A 22,653-nucleotide genomic window follows, 5' to 3' on the forward strand; every position below is an offset into this window, starting at 1 on the left:
AAAGGCAAAGATAACACAAAGTTTGTAAAATAAAGAATAGTTTAATATGTTGTGTGTGAGGCTGGGCTATCACTGTATCAATTCACAATATAAAAATATCAGTCATATTAGACCTCATTGATAGCTAAGAGTAAAGCCAGCTGGTGTCATTTTGCACCTTGGCAAAACAATGTTGCATTGCAGAGCTGCAAATTTAATTAATTTTTTTGTACATCATAAATAGATGGTAACTGACATTATAAAAATAAAGGTTTCAAATATTTCTGTGCTATATGGAAAATCATATTTTCCCTGCATGCTACAAATGCATTTGCACCCCTTGCATTGCAACAGGATCTGTGCAGGTGTAAAATGAGGTCGTATATAAGGAAAGTGACTGTTGTGGTGGTTATAGGGTAGTATTATGAGCACAGAGAACATAATTTGTGTACTGTAATAGCCATGATTACATCCTTGTATCTCTCCATGCAGTGACAAAGAACATTTGTGCGGCTCAGTGCAATGGCCGTTGCTATGGACAGGCTTACAGTGAATGCTGCCATGATGAGTGTGCTGGGGGCTGTACGGGATCCTCAAACACTCAATGCTTTGTGAGTACTTCTCATTGAATTTATAAGAGACATTTACATCCCAAGTCCAACACTCTCTCATATACATAACTGTCTACTCTTTCATACAGTCATGTCGGAACTTTAATGATAATGGAACCTGTGTCCCACGATGTTCCCAGCTGATTTACAACCCTGTGACCAGTCAAATGGAACATGGCCCTGATGCCAAATTCCAGTATGGAGGATCATGTGTCAAGAACTGCCCCCGTATGTATAGCCAGGGAGTAGAACTGATGTCTGAGTCGCCTTGTATACATACACAGCTTTTAATTATTTCTCTGTAAAGTATGAATATAACTTAGAAGGACAAACAACATTACACAATCAAAGATGAGAGCTAGTCAATGTACAGAAATAGAGGTGACTAAGACATTATCTACAGTCAGAAAGATATGGGGGGAAAGTTTTGGCCGCTTGATCATCTAATGAAAAGACGCTGTGGGAAACAGAGAAAAATAGCATCAGGTTACAAGGGGGTCAGAAGGGATAAATAGTCATATATGGGGTAGTCCATCAAAGATAAAAGGTACTGTATGTGTGGGAAAGCAATTAGGTTTTATGGGAATAGAACTTGTACTATCCAGGACCTTTGTAGATCTATTAGCTAATTCAATTATCTAAAAATCTGCAGAACACTGATATATTTTACAGAGTATCTCATAGTTAAGGACCAGAAAAAGATTAAAAAAAGACCTTAGGATAGATTTATCAAACCTTCGAAAATTAGTGCATTCTAGAATGTGGTAACTATGATCTGATTGATTGCTCTGGGCAACATCTCACAATTGTATCCAGAGAGAGGCAGAACTCAGTACTCACAGAGACAGCCAGCTGTGCAGGGTCCAAACAATGCGTAATAATCACTATAGCCCAAAGGAAAATGAACAGACCAGCGCCAGAATTTCAATTATTTCCAAACAAATAGAACATTTATTCCATATATATATATATATATATATATATATATATATATATATATATATATATATATATATATACACTGTAAGGTGCTGTAGAACATGTGGCTCCTCATTGATTAATGGTTTATTTCCCCTACAGACAATAAATAGAATCAATGTTAATATGATTATGCTGATATCATAAGATAAAGTTGAATTTGTGTGTTTTGTGCTCTGCAGATAACTTTGTGGTGGACCACAACTCCTGTGTCCGTGCTTGTCCCAGCAACAAGATGGAAGTCAATAAGAATGGGGTCAAGATGTGTGAGCCATGTTCAGGGCTGTGCCCCAAAGGTAGTCATCCATTGTTGGGGACATCACAGCAGGGTCCTGATAAAGTTTTCTTTTCCTGAATTACATTTTCCACTTAAATATTTTCAGTCTGATAATGATGAAACCTGTAACTCAGCTGTGCAGTGTTAGGAATCAAATAGCCAGGTTGTCAGTAACAGTTTGGTTCTTGGAATTAATATAAAGGGTAGAAATATTTATGTGTAAGTCCAGTCTAGAAGCCCTGGTGGGACTCCAGGACACTGCAAGGATTTTCATCATTTATTGACTTCCTCCGTATCTTCATTAATATAAGTTATTCCATTTCTTCTCTTTCCCTTAAATCCAGCTTGTGAAGGGACTGGACTGGGCAGTAAATATCAGACAGTGGATTCTAGTAACATTGACAAGTTTGTTAACTGCACCAAGATACTGGGCAATTTGGACTTCCTCACCATTGGCCTGGATGGGTAAGATGGAATGATGTGCATTTATATACACAGATGCTCCACTAACAACAACAAAAGCAACAGCACAAACATAAGAAAACAGTTAAGATTCAAGTGGTTTTTGATTTGGAGCACTTGGTAATTCTGTCTGCCATGATTGTTATGTGTATGGTATTGGCCAACCACACTAGTTAGGCCCAATGTGATTCTGACATTCGGTATGACTACGCAAGTGTGGCCACACTGGACAAAGATCCATTTGACAGGAACTGCCTCAGTGTGGAAGCTTCAGTGACGCTATGACTCATCCTCAGATGGTTAGACCATCAGCAAAGCTGCCGTTAACCGTGTAAATGTTACTTTAGAACCTGCATTATAAATGTGCAAGCATTAAAAACAGATGCAAAATAAATCCGATGAAAGGTTAAACAGGACCTATTGATTGCTTGCATTAACTCCAAGAAGCTGTGCAGTAGATGGATAATGGATAGTGGTTTCCAGATTCAGCTGCCATCACTATCAATATTGTACATTTTCAAAATATACTGAAAGTCTTCATTCTTGGCCGGTATTCAAACCAGCTGTCAAGACTGGTGGTTGTAAGAAGTAGTGGTGAATTTGGATCTATAGGGAACATACCAAGAGCAAGAGATATATTTAAAGTACATTAATTCTAGAATGTTTAGCTGAGTATTGTTTATGTGTATTTTAGGGATGAATGGATGAATATCACTGCTTTGGACCCTAGCAAACTGAATGTCTTTAAAACAGTGCAAGAGATCACAGGTATGAGGAACTCTATTGAGGTTTTGTACAAGTGAACTGGTTATGTCCTAGGCATTATGCGAGGCGGAATAATTGTATAGAAAGGAGACCGATCACAAACCTTTCTGGTAATAACGTCTACCTGCTCACGTGCATCTCTCCCTTAGGATACCTAAACATCCAATCTTGGCCAAAACATATGAATGACTTCAGTGTCTTCTCCAGCCTCACCACCATAGGAGGTCGAACACTCTACAAGTGAGTCTCTACTGTCCTTGTGTTATGGGAATAAAACCTTTCCATGTATGTGACAAGAGTTAAAAATTCCTATAATTCATAAAATACAGGACATCTGCACCCACAACTTGGATGTTTTATGGACGTGTAACTGGATGACAGAACCTGAAAAGAAGGTTGACAGCCAAACAGCAATATTTCTTAATGATATTTAAGGCTAATATAAGTTTAGATGCATACTTTTCTCTTTCCAATGAAGGTCATGTTTTACAGTATTGTCTATTCCAGTGGTTCCCAAACTGTGTGCCTAGGCTCCCTGGGGTTCCTCGGTGATCTCACAGGGGTGCCTCGACCAGGGCCAGTGGTAAGCAAGGAGGGGGACTACTTGGTATTTATTTTGGCTTAGGGGTGCCTTGAAAAAATTATGGAGGCTCTAAGGGTGCCTTGAACTGAAAAAGTTTGGAATCCACTGGTCTATTCAGTGCATGTGAAGGAACACCGTGACCATTATGTGATATTTACTGCTGTGCTCTGACACTCCACATATGTTGTGTGTTCTTGTCTACAAATTAATCTTCAATTAAAGCAATAACAATATTGACACGTGCAGGCTGTCGGGGTGTCCTATCTAACATAATAAAAAGTCATATCGAGCTGCATTATGACAAAGGGTTTAACAAAATCTAATGTTACATAACACACTAAAGGGATATTTTGTGATGAAGTCTTTTTTATCAGGCAAAGTATATACTTCCATCCCCGGTCAATTGCCTTGCTAGTTATTCAATAAGCTAATACTATATATATTTATGTATTGCAGCCGTGGGGTCTCACTACTTGTGATGAAGAACAGCAATGTGACCTCTTTGGGCTTTCGCTCCCTGCGTGATATAAGCGCTGGGAAGGTTTATATCACAGAGAATGAGAACCTTTGCTATTATCACACCATTAGCTGGGGACAATTATTTACAACAAGGCGACAGAACTATGATTTAAAGAATAACAAGGCTCCAGCTACCTGTGGTAAATCTTACACTTGTTCTGGTGAAATTATTGTGCTTTTGATGTATTTTTCAAAATAATGGGGTTGGGGGGTAATAGGGGGCTTATCTTTATCCATTCAGGCGAGCATTAATAATATAACCATATTTAAAAGCAATTATCAAGTTGAAACATCTGTTGTCTGGATTTAAAAATAATAACTTTGCCATGCAAATAGGCTGTGGTCACACTACGTGGGGGGCTTGCCAAGCCCATCCCCCACTCCACTCCCCTCAAAACCCCCTTGAATGAGTGGGAGGAGCAATATAAGTGTACAAATAGAGAATACAAAATGTATTTTGATGATAGTTTACCTTTAAAACCAGTCATTTTATGAAGAAAGGGTTCATGCAATTAGAAATCATTAGGGAACTTTAGAGTAGATCATTAGTGAGAATTGTGTATTCTGTTTCCATGACCATGAGGAAAAGTTATTTTATGGTTGTTCAGCAACTCTATTATAGCAATATTAACATGGATACAATTGGAACAATACAATTAATTAAAAAGTTTTTTTTTGGGATGCAATTTATTTTGTATAAATATATATTTTTCTTTACACAGTGAAGGAAGGGAAGGTGTGTGACCCACTTTGTTCTGATTTTGGATGCTGGGGTTCTGGTCCTGAACAATGCCTGTCATGCAGGAACTTTAGTCGAGATGGGATCTGTGTGCTATCCTGCAACCTCTCACAAGGGTAATCCTAGAACTCTCTGTTATAGATGTATGTGCCTTGTATTGTTATGGTATAATGACAACAGATCATCTCCCTTTGTTTTGTGTAGGGATACGAGGGAGTTTACCAAGGATAATGTTTGTCTTCAGTGCCACAGAGAGTGTCAGAAGATGGAGGAAAGTCTGACTTGCAATGGAACAGTAAGTATTGAATGTTCCAACTAACGACTTCATCTAATGTTGACGTTTCTAATTACTTCCTCTGCATAAAGATTATCTTAATTCTGGCAGGGTGCAGACTCCTGTATGCAGTGTGCAAACTACCGTGATGGGACGCACTGTGTGGATGTGTGTCCCGATGGAGTCATGGGGGAAAAGGGACCAATTTACAAGTACTCCAGTGTGAATAACATCTGTCTGCCCTGTCATGAGAATTGTACCAATGGGTGAGTTTTCATTCCGCCTCTTCAATTGATTACTGCAAGCTTAATTTATAGTGCTCCTGTGTCTACACACAGAGGAGGCAGACATTTTGTGGGTTCCCATATTCAATCCACTAGACACTATTAACATCACTGATGCATGAAGTGCTTTGTGTCTTTAAAATGTTGTCCACCTTCCCAGAATCCCTCACATTAGTGCCCCCCAACATGGTACTCATTTGATTGTACATCCACTGGTCCCTTAACTGTTAGTTTAAATGATAGCAATGAGGTTTACCAAAACCTGTATTGCACTTCTAAGCCCAGAATATTTTCAGACTGAGAAGCCTGGCCACGTTTAGTATACAACAGCAATCTGCCATTTCTATGTGGACAGCCGGAGCTCCATTTCACTGGGCTGTGACTGCAGCAGCAGCTGTCCATTACTTTTGCATTCCCCAGGTACTTGTGCAATCTCATGGGCTGAAGACTGTAATGCTACTTTTGGGGGAAAGCCGCACTCTCATTTAGGTAAAGTTGTATGGAGTACGGCCACCTTCAGCACCGGGCATATAATTGCTTCAGGAACCTCCTTCTATACTTTCTGCATGTCTGCATATAGCAGAAGTGTAAACTCCAAGTGGAGATGTAAGGAGTGGATGAACACCAGTTACTGGAGCAGTTATATGTAGGCTGGAGAAAGAGCCCATCTGACACCACCCTTACTGTTATGCTAACTATGGCCACCAGTTATTATTAGGTAGAGAACTTATTTAACACACTTGTGCTAAAGCAATTGTAGGGTTAAAATTGGACAGTTAGTCAGTGTAGCAACATGAATATTCTGTCTATATCACCATAAAACCCAGATTCCTGTTTTTTGTTTGTGCTTTTGAGAATTCTGTATAATAATGTCACAACATCAGGGTACAGACGCAGGCTCGTGGGGTAGATAGGGGAATTGTTCACACAGCGGCCATAAAAAGTCACAGCAGTCCAATGTTCTAGTACAACGAGCCTCAGCTAGTTTTATCAAAGAGAAAAATAAAATAAAACAACAAAACAGCAGTAGGCAAGTTTAGTTTACTTATAAACAAATAACCGCTTTCTCTCTCAATGGAGGATTCCAGCCACTGTCCCCAGGAGAGAATGATGGAGCAAACTGACAAACTTTTAAACTGCACCTTGATGGTGCAACTTTTAATTAGCCTGCTGTCTGGCTGGCTGGCCCTAAGGAAGTGAGGCCCTCCCTCTCTCTCCATTCACTCCAGGGAACCTTTGCTCTGGTTCTTCTTGAGCCCAAAACTTTTGGAAATCTGTCTTTCCAATACCAACATTTTCTCCTGGGGTTCAAAATTTTATGTCTTACATACAGTCCGTCAATGATTTTGCCAGCGTTTCTGTCATAATAAGTATTCCTTTCTGTTTCACAGGTGTACTGGAGCTGGGATACACAAGTGCATTGCCATTGGTCCACATGTAGCAGAAAGGTAAATGTCTGAAATTGTGTTTTTTGTTTAATTAAAGTATAGAGCATTTTACACTCTAATCACGCTCATGTTTAAAACATTGTATATGCTGGATGACTCAGTGGTCAAAGAAAGAGGTTTCTTCATCATTTTTAAAAATGGGAATGGAAGGAATAAATATATGTTTTTGTGAATCTTATTTTCCATGTACCTCACTTTCTTGTGCACTGACGAGCAGATTGATGAGCAGCATCAATGATTTTTTGAGTAAATAGAATATACTGCACACAGTACGTCATATAAAGTACAAACTGGTTCATTATGCAATGTTTTATTAATCAAATTTGACGCGATTGAGAAATCACTGCAAAGTTCAGATATCAATATATCAAATGTTGATATAAAATAACATTACTTGCAAGTGTAATAATGCTACATATCTTTATAGACAAACAAAGAACAATTACAGTGTCCACATTATTAACGTTTTCCTGGAATTTCCCTACCAAGTGGGATAGTAGAAGTCACAAACTTTGGCTTAATTCCCTTATTTCTCATAATAACTCACTATACAGAGAGAGGAACTGTGAGGACAATCAGCTTGTGTTCCCCGTACACGATGTGAGCTACGGCATGTCCAGGGCAATTGGGTTATTTAGTATGTAAATTAGGGGAATAAAAAAAAGTGGTCGGCTCATACAGGCATATAGAAAATAAGCATAATGGCTGAACTGTTAATTCAGGGTTACGTGCAATCACCTTACCTGTCAGTATCACCTTTCCTTGCCAGAAATAACTCTCACGCTGCTTCAGGTCCCAGCATTGTAATATTACTCATCTGTGTGACATCACTGCAATTATCCCAGATTTCTCATCTATATAAAAACATTGCAGGCAGCATAGGCCCTACAAGGCATTATTTGTAGTAAACACTCTTGCTGGAGTGACACTACAACATTGTAGTGGTTTTTGTCAACTCAACACTGCCTAAGGCCATTGAGTCTATGGCTGTCCCTAATCTGTTCCTTACCAGTTCATATCACGGAGCACAGATTATAACGCTATGAATCAAATTGCTGTCTAGTCACTGTCATTCTTCAACCATTTCTCTGTAGGCTGCTTGGTGCAGCACAATATATGTAGAAAATGAAGAGAGGGATAAATTAAAGTGCTAGTCAAGACCACGGTCACTTTGATGACTCACTCCTCTGTGTAAGGTTTAAAGTGATTCAAGACGGCACCGGATTAAAAAGTCCTTATTATGTTGTCTAACAATTGGTAAAAATAGCAAAAACAGTGATATTTCACATTCACAGATTCTTTTTCAAGCTACAAAAGGTGACACAATTAGTTGTACTATATAAAATGTTATATTAAAGTGATTTGTAGTCCCACTGCATATATGTTTATATTATAGTCTTATGGCAACTCAGACACATATTCTAAAAGTGTGCTGACATTAGCCATGTAAACCAGCTAATATTCACCAAAACCGCACTGCATCATTATTATGTATTGTCACTATAAAGTATTTAAAGAAGTGCGATAGAGTTGTCACAGCACCAGAGCCAATAAAATCTGAAGTAAACATCTACATACTACAGATTCTGTTAAGAAGCACAATTGTCCCTTATTTTTTACAATAATATATCCAGTTATATTAGTTACATATTAGTTTGAGAAACAGGCAATAACCTGTGGTTGACTGCCCTCTAGTGGCCTTTTTGTGGGCTGGTCCAGTAGTACTGACAGAGCAGCTCAACAATTCACTAGGAATCCGTAACCTCACAGAGGCACAATATAAGGAACTTAATAGTTTGCATAAGACAAGTCTCGTTTTACATTATATATATTTAATAGTGGTCACTTCTTATACATGCATTAAAGGTATAAGCAAGACTGGTATCTTTTATGTACCACTAGTCTCACTTATGTGTTCCACAACAAAAGCACAAAATAAGCTGGAATCTAGCACATGATCAGGCTAAACACCAATGTGGTAAAATGTTAGAATGGACTGTCACTCTAGGACTTTGTCTAATAAAGTACTAATTGTTCTGTCTGCAGTAAGACCCACGCAATGGTGGCAGTGTCAGTGGTAGCCTCCATATTTGTGGTGCTTTGCTGCATCCTCCTAGCACTGTTGTACTGGAGAGGACTAAAAATCAGAAAGAAGCGAACTATGAGGCGCTACCTGGAGAGGGGAGAGGTGAGTGACACAAACTGATTCAAAATGTGAACAGAATTCTTTTGTTTCTGGACAAGCTTTGTAACTGAACGAGACAGGCGTCAAAAAACTGGAAACTTTTGTCATATAACAACCGCTGTTTTTGGCATATGCCTTCCTTTACCTGTCTCAGGCCATGGAATTAAAGAGACTGACATCTGTCATTGGACGGTTATAAAAACTTTATTTGTTCCAGATTCTGGACACAGCAGACACTGTTGTAATGTCTAGAGTAGACAAAGTGTGGGTGTCAGTGATGTCAATTGCTGCATGCTATCACTAGCAGATCTATCGGCTGGGAATTAGGGGGCCAATAGAGTGAATTAGGCTGAGGGAAGAGTGACTGAAGTGGACACAAGGAGGTGTATGAAAATGATGGATTGAAGTGTAATCTTGTTATCTCTTCTCAGTGCACTGAAATGCTGGACCCTTCAGAAAAGGCCAACACTGTGCAGGCTAGAATATTTAAAAGCACTGAGCTGAAGAAACTCAAGATTTTGGGTGCTGGAGTGTTTGGCACTGTACACAAGGTATAATGTCTGTCAAAGAAATATGATCTCATCTATGTACCAGCATTCTCTCTTTCATTTGTACACCCCGGGTGGTCTTCACTATTTCTGCTTTATTCTGCACAGGGTGTTTGGATTCCAGAAGGAGATTCTGTTAAGATTCCAGTTAGCATCAAAGTGATACAGGACCGCAACGGTTGTCAGACTTTCCATGCTGTTACTGATGTGAGTCCATGCAAAGCATGTAGTGTTTCGTATGTGTGTAAAGTGTTGTTTACTATAGCATGTTATGCTGCTCCTATTTACAGACTATAGTATATAGTCATAGTTTTAACATCATCATGGAGAACAATAAATAGCAGAAGTGACAGGAAGAACATGTCCAAGTACGGCTATACATACTAAAGGACAGAGGGTTCATAGGTAATACATCTAATCTCAAGAAATTCTGCAGCACAGTGGCTTAGTGGTTAGCACTTCTGCCTCACAGCACTGGGGTCATGAGTTCAATTCCCAACCATGGCCTTATCTGTGAGGAGTTTGTATGTTCTCCCCCTGTTTGCGTGGGTTTCCTCCGGGTGCTCCGGTTCCCTCCCACACTCCATTGGCTGCTAACAAATTGACCCTAGTCTGTGTGTGTGTGTTAGGCAATTTAGACTGTAAGCTCCAATGGGGCAGGGACTGATGTGAGTGAGTTCTCTGTACAGCGCTGCAGAATTAGTGGCGCTCTATAAATAAATGCTGATGATGATAAGGAAATAAATGTCAAATGCTTCATGTCAGCACATAGATTTTGTGAAGATGCTACTATGTGTATAGTTTTGTTTTAATCTATATCTCTTGTAACCATTACATTTTGTTTGTTTGGACTGCGACCACTCTAAAGTAGATATACAGTAATATAGGGGAATTAAGCTATATATGGATAACTATTGTGCTCTCGTTACTCTCAACTATCTGTCGCTGTCTCATTTATAAGCTAATAAGACCTGTATTGTACAGTATTTGTGTAATAAGCATCTGATAGGGTAAGCAATGTCTCATATATACCTTCACAGTTTCCACCTATTCATGTTGTCAGTTCTTAGGCATAATCCAGCTTTTGTGTTTGCAGTCCTTTCATTCATATGTAGTCAGTGAACACCGATTGTGCCATTGTTTGGAATGTGCTCTATAATGGATCTATAGCAGTTACAGGCAAAACATACGTAGTTACCAACAACACGTAGTCATTGTGTCAACAGTCTTGATTAACAGTTACAACTTTCTGACTCCACAGCACATGCTGGCAATGGGAAGCCTGGATCATCCCTGTATAGTGCGATTACTGGGTATTTGCCCAGGAACACAGTTGCAGCTGGTCACACAGCTTCTGCCAATGAGCTCATTACTCCAGCATGTTCGCCAGAACAAAGATACAGGAGCCATTTGTCCCCAAATGCTGCTTAACTGGTGTGTGCAGATAGCCAAGGTGAGTCCTTATGGAGAAGTGACGCTTCCTGTTAGTAAGATTGTATACCTTGGCTATGTTTGGCTTGCAGCTATATGGGTTAAATGCATATTTGTACACCTCTGTTACCTTTGTAGTACTCCATGTTTGTGACCTGGTGTTTGTCTTTCTGTAGGGCATGTATTACTTGGAGGAACATCGCATGGTTCACAGGAACCTCTCGGCTCGAAACATCCTCATGAAATCTACCAATCACGTGCAAGTGTCAGACTTTGGGGTGGCAGATCTCCTGTACCCAGATGACAAGAAGTATTGCTACAATGAGATAAAGGTGGCATTTTACGTTCTTAAGTAGCAAAGTACATCTGTGCTATAGAATTATGTATTCCAGTCATTATATATATATATTCCTTATAAAAGTACTGTATATTGTTTAATTTATTGGCATACAAGGAAGAGAACATTTAATAAAGAACTGAAAATGTGCTTTAACCTATGGCATCCAATCAACAATTAGGGGACTGTCTATTACAAGTTGTATAACAAAAGCAAAAGTCTGGTTGCTACAGATTAATGTACATTTGCTTTTTGTTTGTAAATAACCCCAACAGGTTTCTTATATAAGGAAGGGATGTCCAAAATAATTTCAGATATTCCTAAAGTCTATAGCAGTGGGTGAGTTATTCCTCATAACACATGAGTGGTAGTGAAGTGATATTATATTATCTAGTTTGGACATCACTTCTTACATTTTCTACCAATATAATAATATACAATAGATTAGAACTGATCCAACACCCAACATTCATTCATACTAAAGTATGAATGAATCATATTCCTTTGCCCTACACTTAGTATTTCAGTAGGATAGTGCTCAGAGGACATAGTGATTGGGGTGAGATATAAATTATCTCATGGTTATACCACTTACTATACTGTATTATGTAACCTCTGTGTGATATGACAAACTCAATGATTATCTATGACAATTATTTATTAACTAGAAACATACTTGAGAGATCTGCCATGTTTATTTTGTATAATGTGAGCAATTTTTTATTCCCCTGACTCTACACAGACTCCTATTAAGTGGATGGCTCTGGAAAGTATACACTTTGGCAAATACACTCATCAAAGTGATGTATGGAGCTACGGTAAGTGTAATGGCTCATAGCATTGCTTTTCACTACAGATTTAGCCAGTGCATACACTTCTGGTGTAAGCCCTTCATTGTCACTTATCCAAGGCCTGACATTGTGACAGCACTTTGACTCTGCACAGCAATAACCTCTATTCTGTGTGTTTCATTCAGGTGTGACATTGTGGGAAATGATGACATTTGGAGATGAGCCATATCCAGGTATCCGTCTATCCGAAGTGCCAGACCTCCTTGAGAAAGGGGAGAGGCTCTCCCAGCCTGTTATCTGTACCATTGATGTCTACATGGTCATGGTGAAATGTGAGTCCTTGGCCTCTCTGCTCAGCTATTTGTCCTGCATCACTCGCTTGTTTCTCCTTATTAACGCGGTTGACCTCTGACATCCACTCCCTCTCATGCACTCTTCTTAGGTTGGATGATTGACGAGAACGTTCGACCTACATTCAAGGAGCTGGGCAATGAGTTTACCCGCATGGCCCGTGATCCTCCTCGCTACCTGGTCCTAAAAGTGAGATGTGTTTCCTTAATCTACTCCACGTGCACCTGCTATAACTGCCTGTGTAGTCTCTCAATGCACTACACTGTTAATCCATCATCTCCTAGCACTTTCAATGTTTTATTATGTTGTCCCCTAAATAGTAATTACAAAGAAATATTATTCATTAATTCATTGGCAAACGTAATTACAACAATTCATCCTTGGCACGTTTGGACTTATTTAATACAATGCAGCAATGCACTGTAATCCACAGTAACCAATTAGGTTGTAGCTGTTCTATTTTTAATGAAAGCAAACCTCTGCTTCCTGTTGGTTACAGCCCATTGGTGTATATAGAACTGTGTCTATAAATAAGCCCGTTTATGATTACAACTTAAAGTGTTTCTTTCCCAAACAGGTTTCTCACATTCATTTATTCCTGTTTTTGTATTCATTGTAGACATCTGCTATTCATTTACATTTACAATAAATATTTGGTTATCCGCACATACTTTTGTTAAAGCTTGTAAAATGTAATTTAATGTGCAGGAGGATGCATCTGTGCCCCAGTCACAATCTATGATGGCTTTACCAGCTGTACTTCTACAAGACACCAACAGGATATTATGATTTGGAATGTGTGCTGAGACTGGGAACATGACTTTGCTGCTCCCCTCTCCTTAGTATTCCTGACAGTACTTCAGATTTGACAATGCCCTCAGTATATATGGGGCACCCACAATACAGCCATACATATACATACATATACATACATATAGATATGCTCCCCCCTACTTTGCATTGCACAATAGGCCTAATCTGCACAGATATAAAATGTGGTTTTCCTCCTACAGCGGGACAGCGATTCTCTCCATTCACCTCTTCCTGGAGAGCAACCACAACTGAGTGAGAAAGAAGAAGTGGAGGATATAGACACTGATCTAGACACAGAAGAAGATGACAGTATAGGTCCACATCCTAAAACTCCCAACACTGTGTATGCATCACGCCAGAGAATAGACTATTCTAGGGTAAGGATTATACAAAAGTGGTTTTGTTGCAGGTGACCATGACCACACGAGTACTTTTTGATTGAGAAATTGGTCCATGAAGTAGTTCATCACAGTCCTCGCTAAGCTGATAATAGAAAATGGAATTCTGGAAAATGATATTGTGAATTAAGTATTTTTGAAATCTTGTCCTGAAAGTAAAATAGATGATAAGGAGGTATTTTAATTAAGTGCAAGTGTAGGCATGAGAAATATACATTAAGCTGTTTGCTAATACCCATTCTTTCTTTATTCCTGTGCTTGTTACCAATTGTAATGTACCAGAGTATCGTGGCCAGTGGTGGACTCAGAGGGGGATGATCGGGGGATGATCGGGACATCCCCCCCCCCCCACCCCCCAACAGGGGTGAGCTCCCGTGGCCGCACACTGTATACATGTATTAAACACAACCAGAGTGGCCATTAGGTACCAACAGGTACATGTATATAGTGTGCAGTGCAGCCACCGGCACCCCGCCCGAGCTAGGAGTGAAAAAGGGTCCGGGCTCTAAATCACCCCTTCCCCAGTCAAAACAAAATCTAGGTGTGCCCCTGATCCTGGCACTATAAAATGCAGGTTACTCATCATTATCATAATAATAAGTTGGCCCTGGCTATGGGGACACATAGCTTTCCCCCTGTTTGTATACAGTTAGTGTAACTGCACACTGATGTATCACTTGCAGATCATGTGTAGTTTGTCCCAGTTTGTCGACATCATTTTTGATGAGCAAATACAATACAATATACAATGTCTCTTGCTTCTGTTTGGGTCTGATGGTCATAGCTTTGTTAACACCCAAAAAATACATAATTCTTCCACACCAAGTCCACTCTCCTTATGCTCTTTTAAATATCAGGGACTCCAATACACTCTTGGAGATGAAAAAATACACCTCACAGTTAGCGATCACCACAGTCCACCTATTGTCTAACCAATAATGCTCACAGCCTACATATTCATTCACAAAGGGTTAATGTCGGCACTGAAAACAGGTAGAAAATGTAAACTTTTTACATGTACAAAAGCAGATTCTGCTCGTCGTAATTGGTCCTCAGGGGATAAATGAACATAAGCAGAATAGCGTAAAACAAAAACATTTTTTGTGATCAACATAAAAATATGTAGTGTTTGATTTCCTGTTTTTGTGTTTCAGAGTCAGAGTGTGCAGAGTTCTATTGCTGGGTATCTCCCTATGAACCAGAGCACTGGAACCATCACTAAAAAGGTAACCAAATCAATCATAGTGACTGAGAAACTAGCTCTGTAAACTGGACACATGGGATAGCCTAGTATCTAGGGGTGTATGTTGTTTGGAGATGCTCCTTTATTCCAGCTGCCCTGCCCTTCTGTAACAAAGAGGGAATCCCTCCCCAGGATCCGGTTCAGTGCAAATTGTGCATGTGTAACATTAGTACATGAGTCTTTTTCTTTTATGCAGCTTAACGTTTATTCATATTTAGCTTTATTTATATAGTGCCAACATATTGCACAGGCTGTAGTGATCATTTGTAATCAATTACATCAGTTTCAGTACCAATGGAGCTCACAATCTAATTTCCTACGACACATACACACATGCACATACTAGGGTCAGTTTAGTTAAAAGTATGTTTTTGGATCATGGGAGAAAATCGGAACAAACCCACGTGGACACGGAGAGAACATGTAAACTCCATCTATAAAGGGTTAGCTTGTAACGAAAGGCTCCAGTGCTGTCTTTATTGAACCCTTTTGCTTTCCGTACCCCATTCCGTAGGTATGAGTTAAGATAAAAATGGAGTATTGAATAAATATCACTGTTTGGTGTGCAGTGAAAGAGTAATGATTTTCCTCCCCAGGGTACAGTGTATCATCCAGAACCAAGTCCCAGACATGTGACCAGGAGACGGGAGGATTCTTTAGGCCGCACAGTGTCAGAATCATCTGAGGGCTGTTGTACTTCATCGGACATGGAGACAGCAGAGGAAATGTCATATGGAGGTGGAAGCCTGAGTCGTAGCCCTCGTTCACGTGTAGACAGTGCCTATCGCTCCCAGAGGGATAGTCTCCTTGCTGGTTTGGCAGATGCGGACAGCGAGTACATTTTTCCACAGCTTAGCCAGGGAGGTATGTATACATCTGTTCTACACCAAAATGAGGGCTATATTTACTAAACTGCCAGTTTGAAAACATGGAGATGTTGCCTATAGCAACCAATCAGATTCTAGCTGTCATTTATTTAGTACATTCTACAAAATGATAGCTAGAATCTGATTGGTTGCTATAGGCAACATCTTCACTTTTTCAAACCTGCAGTTTAGTAAATATACCAGAGTCTTTATTATGACTGAAGGGTAAGACATGTCACACAAGATTATAAGGATCGTGTATCTGAAAGAATAATTTATTATTAGTAAAGCCTTAATTTATGGCTCCGTGAAGTCAGGAGATTAGTTTTATTTGTTTTGTTTTTATTTAATTAGCAAACTGTCTTCAGGATGACTGAATTGATCCCAGTAATAATTTGAATTGCACTCTACTGTGCGTTATATGTAATATAACTATGGTGTTTAGCAGAAAAGCAAAATGACTACTGACATAGTATAATGTTTTGTGTATTGCAGCAAGGGTTCAGTTCAGTATCTATTGTTGCATATGTTACTAACACTGTACATATAAGTACATATAAGGGTGGGTATTTTTTCTCAGATAAGGACAAAAGTTAGCCATTTATCTTTCTGCAAAGATGAGATTTTTCATGGCAGATACAGTATTTGTATTTTACATGCTGGAATAAAGTGTTTAGCAAAACAATATCATGTAATTATGAATCACCTTGTGTGCTTTACCTTATTTTACTTGACGTTTGTGGTATTTTTAGACATTTCCCTCATTTTACACTTTCCCGGATTAGAAAACAATTTTTTCTGATCCCCTGAGAAAATTAAATTGGGGGCATGACTGTGTGGCATTATGCGGCATATAAATATTGATTGATGTGAGAATTAATGACATCACCAGGAGGTGCAGGACATGACAACTCTGAAGCTAAAAATCTACAAGACATCCCCTAGCAGTATACTGCTTCCAATTGTTATATAAAACCAAAAAATAAACAATAGCACATGGGCAGTTTCTGTGCATTTTATTTTGTAATGACATATATTGTAATATGAAGAATATATCACTTCTGTCTGGTTGTAGGAAGACAAGACTACCTGTGCATACTACAAGTAATTACTTATAAGGAGACACATTAAATGATCCAAATGTGCTCACTATAAATATAGAATATCTTTCTCCATCTGCACATCCAAAACTCACCTCTTTTCATATTATCTTACAGACTTATCACAGGATGGTACATTGAGATCCCAAGGATCCAGATCTGTGACCCCATGCTTGCCAGATGCCAGTGAAGAGGATGATGAGGAGTATGAGTACATGAACAGGAAAAGGCTGCCATCAGAGAGACTGGAGTATGAATATATGGACATCCGAGGGGCAAGGGATGCAAACAGTGAACGCACGTCATCTACATATGAGGGCAGTAAGGACAGTGATTATGAATATGGGAACAAGGAGGACTATGAGTATATGAATGAACAGGCAAGGTGCAACCACAGCCAAGAGCTGAGGGAGGAGGACACAGAGTACACTTACATGAACCGAAGTGGCAAAATGAGAAAGGACAGCACTTCGGGTGACAAACAGGGCTATGAGGACATGAACTTAATTGCCAGCCGGCCAAAGTCCTTGGACAAACCCACAGTGATCCCACAAACATGCCACAGGGAGGCGCTACAGAAAGGGTACATGCAGCCTCTTCGAGAACTGGAGGTAAAAGACTGTGCATTTGATAACCCAGACTACTGGCACAGCCGCCTGTTTGTCAAGAGTGACCTGCAACGAACATAAACAATACAGATGTTATAAATCTGCAGGACAATCGCTCTCCTCCTACACCCCTTGTGTAGTGCTCACTTCCTGCTATCAAGTCTCTACTTCTGAAGTCAGCTACTGGACACAGTCTTTAATTTCAGAGCGGTATTACCAGAAGCGCCAGCTACTGCAAGTGGCATGAACATATTGTATATGTGTGTCGCCAGCGATAAAGATCATAGGTCAGGATATTCCTACGTATGCAGAACCTCGGAAATGGGCCACTCATGAAGATTATTTTATGAGGGAAATTCATAATGGCCACTTAATACAAATGCATTTCCTTGTACAATTAGTACACCCGGCATATCTTTCTTCAGTTCATGTCGGTCTATTCCTAAAACTTATAAACAGTTATAAGAAAAGTAGCATTTCATTGCTTCAATCAAATGAACAGTAATCTCTATGTCAGCGGTATGTCCTGTTATATAGGTTCATATTGTTCATTCTTCTGAATAACAGTTCACGACGGCATGTATTCCACAAACATCTTAATGGGGAATCTAACAATGCCACACACCAACAAATGATTTTTATCAGATTGAGAAACAACTTGGATTGGATATGCTATGGTAATAATAATAATAATAATAATAATAATAATAATAATGTTTTTGTACACAGTTGGGATTTCTAGACATTTTCCAGCAACATACTTATGGGAATTTACAAATGTGCAAGTAACGTCTATAGGTAGAGATACATGGCAAACAATCAAATATTGGCACGTGCCATTATTAATATTCGCTTCTACCATTTGTACACAGTAATGTCCTGCTCTATAACATGTTTTGTTAGACTGGTACAGCAAGAAATGTTATGCAAGAGGGTACTAGATAATGACTCTAGTGGACAGACACGCAGCAGTCACTAAAGACCACACTGAAATATTTTAAAGTGGTGCTAATTACACGTGACACATATTGTATTCATAAAACAGTGGTTGCAGCTCATACATTTAAAGTAAAAGAATATATGAATGTGCATCTTGTCTGCAAAAAAATGCAAAGGGCTCCAACACATACTGAATATATTGCAGCCATAGGTGACCTTCAGCCTACGAAGTGCCCTGAAGATCGTTTACAGTCTTATAGCCTTGGGAAATTCAATTCAGAGCATATTTCAAAGTAAATGCCTATAGGGGAACACACTTAGCTATAATACTGCACTGCCATAGTACTTATAAAGTGTGAGCTTTTATTATTAAGGGGATTTCAACATTATGTCAAGTCACTTAATATCTGGTTTTCTATTTGTGGTTCACTGCCAAAATTGAAATGCAATTGTTTCTAACCAGATCCATTGTACAATCTGTGGGTTTAATTGTTCAGGCCTTTTGAAAATGATTTTTCCATGGGTATTTATGAAGACGTCAAGCATGGTTAGGATATTTGACAGGAGGATTACAGTTTGAGAATATGATCAACAAATACTCTCAATTAATTTGTAAGAGTGGACGTTTGTATTCTCTCATGTGCTAACCTCTTCACTGTTCATGATAAAACTGTTCTTCAAGAATAGCTAAAACATCGCATTATATTACTTTTGTAGTCAAATACAAAATAAAGTTGAAATAAATATGAAACATTTGCATTGTAACTAGTTGAAATAAAAAATAATGCAGCTTTCCATGACTGGTCATTTAGGAGAAAAAGTCTACTTCTAATCTCCTTGGCTAACATGGAATATTTTATGTATGTTTGTTGGTTTGTATACATTTTCTATATAAATCTGATGTAATAATAATGATGACTTGGGGTAATAATAAAATCATTTCAAAATAAACAATCAAATTAAACGTTTGAACGTGGACAGAGTAGGTGCTGCTCTACACTAAAAGTTGTTTATAATAATATTTTTTATCATGACAATGATTTATGTATGATCTGTACATTAACGGATAATGACTTTTTGATAACTCAGTTTGCTTCTTGACCAATACTTGGACAAACTGAAAACTAATCAATATATTAAATATGTTAAAGACAAAATATAAAATTGACCAATACTTATATTGTTCAGGTACCTGTGGTAGCAATGTTACATTACTCCCATCATATTCAGTACAGATCTAGACCTAAAAAAAGGAACTTCTGGGCAATGACATGTATAATGGTCACTCCTTGTTCCTCAGTGTGATGTAAATCCATGGGTAGAAGGCTGAAGATGTTGAGATTATTGTATTGACATAAGTCTCCTGGTTTGCACTGATAATAAATGACCATTATCAGTATAAGCTGTATTTTTGACTTTGGCCATAGGCTGAAGCCCTATTAATTTGAGGACGATGTGGATATTCCACTGAGATGTATAACGCACTGTACACGCGGGTGTTAGACCTGTAATGCGCATTCTTAGGCCAATTAAATGTGCTTTGATGCTGGCCAAACAATAATGTAAGTGAACAGATTATTGCCCACATACTGCAGCGTACAAGTACATAGTACATCATGCTGTTGAAAAACTTTGAGACATGTTAATGAAAGTGCTCTTAATGTTCTGTTAAAGTGAGGACAAGTATAAGGTATTGCCGGAACTTTTAACTATTTATGTTTTTCAACACCTATTAAGTCTAAACTTAATGATAAGGGAGAAGTTTTTGTTTGTTACAATAAAATGTGTTTTTCAGTAAAAAATTATGTGTGTGAGTGTGTGTGTGTGTGTGTGTGTGTGTGTGTGTATATATATGTATATATATATATATATATATATATATATATATATATATATATATATACACACACACACACAACACAGTAAGTTCTGCCTTTGATTGCAAGATCTCCTACATGGCCTGGATTGCACTACACTGTGATAGATATACAAAATAAGTCCCATTGCATGGCCTTAATGTGTATAAATCATCTACACATAGTACAGATGCCTGTTTTGTGGGCAGAACCAACGTCCGGACTACAACATGGCATCACCCTGGTGCTTTGAACAAATTCTTTCCTGGTCACATGGAAGAGGTTAAGCTTTGGAGACACCGCATGTAAAGTATTCTGGAATGAGGAAAACTCATCCAGTCACACAGGAGCGTTTATGTTCATAAACGCTCCTGTGTGACGGGATGAGTTTTCCTCATTCTTTTAAATGTAGTAGTATGAGCGATTTGAGTGTAGTGAACACTGAAGATTTTGCCACTGGATAGTCACTGGTATACAAAGCACCAGCGGTTAACTACCCAAAAAGTCACTTGGAAATGATAATGTGAATTTTCAAGGATTCTCATTCTACTTCCGCTGTGTGCAGATAATGGGTTCACTTTACATAGGGAGATACATATTGCAACTTTGTGTTTATGCAATCTAACAACGTTGTCACTTGCTTTATGTATTTCCTCCTGTTTTGTACATTTTTGTGAAATAACCTTGTATGAACATTTCTATCCAAAGTCTATTTTTGTACATTATTTTTGTACTGTTCAAACAAGCAATGAGTAGTGTGTGACAGAGCACACTCCTGGATGACAGGATGAATTTGTCTTATAAAGTGAAATATATAGGAGGGAATATGCTTGTAACTAGATTCAGTCTCCAGCTGTGAGGCAAGTTATGTGTAAAGTATTATGTATCAAATAAAATGTCTTTTGTATGCAAATTTATTTTACTGTCTCTTGCATATTTGTCCTTCACTATCAATCTTTTGAACATGCTTGGTGTTGAGCAGGTGCATATTTGTACTATGGAGCTCTACCTCCCTAGTATTCCTTGACCAAAAGGGCATTAAATAAGCATTTTAAAAATAGGATCCCTTGCCCCTAACCAGCCCTAGTGCTGCCAGACTAGGCTGGTAATGACAAAATTGGGGGGGGGGGCAATCAGGTCTAATCAGTCTTGTGCTGAAAAGCACTAGTGCTATTCCCACACACCTGGCGTGGTGGGTGTGAGTTCAAGAAAATAGGATTTTTGTACTTACTGTAAAATCTATTTCACTTTACATTTATATTCAGTTTATTTAACTAACAAAGCCTCAAGAGAGAGCGAAACACAACCAACAGAACAAACAACAGAACTGGGAGCGCAGTGTCCCCCAACTGGGTTAATTGAAAGCGATTTTACGGTAAGTACAAAAATCCTATTTTCACTTGCACTACCAGTTGGGGGACACTGGTCACATTGGGTTCATCCCAAAGCTGCCCCTATGGGTGCGAATGCTCATGATGAGCGGCACGTAAAACCTTATGGCCAAAACTGGCGTTCTTGGACGCAAACACATGGAATCTATAGAATCTGGTAAAAGTATGGAGGGAAGACCAGGTAGCAGCCCTGCACAACTATTCAACCGAAGCCCCATGCTGCGCTGCCCAAGAAGCGCTAACCGATCTGGTAGAATGGGCCATCAGACAATCGAACTGGAAAACCACTTGAAATGTAAGTATGATGGATAGCTTCTCTAATCCATCTGGTAATCGCCTGTTTCATAGCTGCCCAGCCATGCTTACGAACATCATAAAGCACCAGAAGAGAATCTGACTTATGTACAGCAGAGGTACGGTCCACATAAACCCGCAAGGCCCTAACCACATCCAGAAAGTGTCTAGAACTCTGCAGATCCGAATACCTGTTACCAGGGAAAGCAGGAATGACAATATCCTGGTTAATGTGAAACTTAGATACTACTTTAGGCTGAAATGACAGTACAGTATGTAGTATCATCCTATTGCCATGAAACACGACGAAAGGCGAGCAATAAGAAAGGGCTGTCAATTCCGACACCCTCCAAGCCGACTAAATAGCCAACAAAAAGGCTAAGAACTAAATTAAGATCCCACGGAACTACTAGAGAGGTAAACGAGGGTTGGACATGTAAAACCCCCTGCAAAAAGATATGGACATCCAGTAAAAGTGCCAGACAATTCTGGAAATATACGGACAATGCTGAAACCTGTCCTTTAAGGGAAGCAAGGCGCAAACCTTTATCCAAGCCATCCTGCAGGAAAGCCAACAACTTTT

General features: G+C 39.0%; 1 protein-coding gene across 2 annotated transcripts in view; it reads left to right on the forward strand.

Moving 5' to 3' along the window:
* ERBB3 (erb-b2 receptor tyrosine kinase 3) overlaps positions 1–21,302 on the forward strand; it is a 68,155-nt gene extending 46,853 nt beyond the window's left edge. The window contains exons 6-29 of one of the 2 annotated variants that reach the window (XR_012688638.1): positions 472–590; positions 680–818; positions 1,751–1,864; positions 2,190–2,310; positions 3,002–3,075; positions 3,222–3,312; positions 4,112–4,314; positions 4,897–5,029; positions 5,118–5,208; positions 5,299–5,453; positions 6,863–6,919; positions 8,966–9,107; positions 9,536–9,655; positions 9,761–9,859; positions 10,914–11,105; positions 11,260–11,415; positions 12,163–12,238; positions 12,397–12,543; positions 12,654–12,751; positions 13,576–13,752; positions 14,928–14,999; positions 15,613–15,880; positions 17,100–20,695; positions 20,736–21,302. Coding sequence is in view for 1 of the 2 variants with exons in the window: in XM_075199566.1 (XP_075055667.1) it covers positions 472–590; positions 680–818; positions 1,751–1,864; positions 2,190–2,310; positions 3,002–3,075; positions 3,222–3,312; positions 4,112–4,314; positions 4,897–5,029; positions 5,118–5,208; positions 5,299–5,453; positions 6,863–6,919; positions 8,966–9,107; positions 9,536–9,655; positions 9,761–9,859; positions 10,914–11,105; positions 11,260–11,415; positions 12,163–12,238; positions 12,397–12,543; positions 12,654–12,751; positions 13,576–13,752; positions 14,928–14,999; positions 15,613–15,880; positions 17,100–17,671 (3,416 nt within the window). In the remaining variant the exon portion in view is untranslated. The other variant, XM_075199566.1, reaches the window with a different exon arrangement.
* Positions 21,303–22,653: the final 1,351 nt, after the last annotated feature.

The sequence above is a fragment of the Mixophyes fleayi genome, chromosome 2, assembly GCF_038048845.1.
Source record: "Mixophyes fleayi isolate aMixFle1 chromosome 2, aMixFle1.hap1, whole genome shotgun sequence".
NCBI classification, from domain to species: Eukaryota; Metazoa; Chordata; class Amphibia; order Anura; family Limnodynastidae; genus Mixophyes; species Mixophyes fleayi.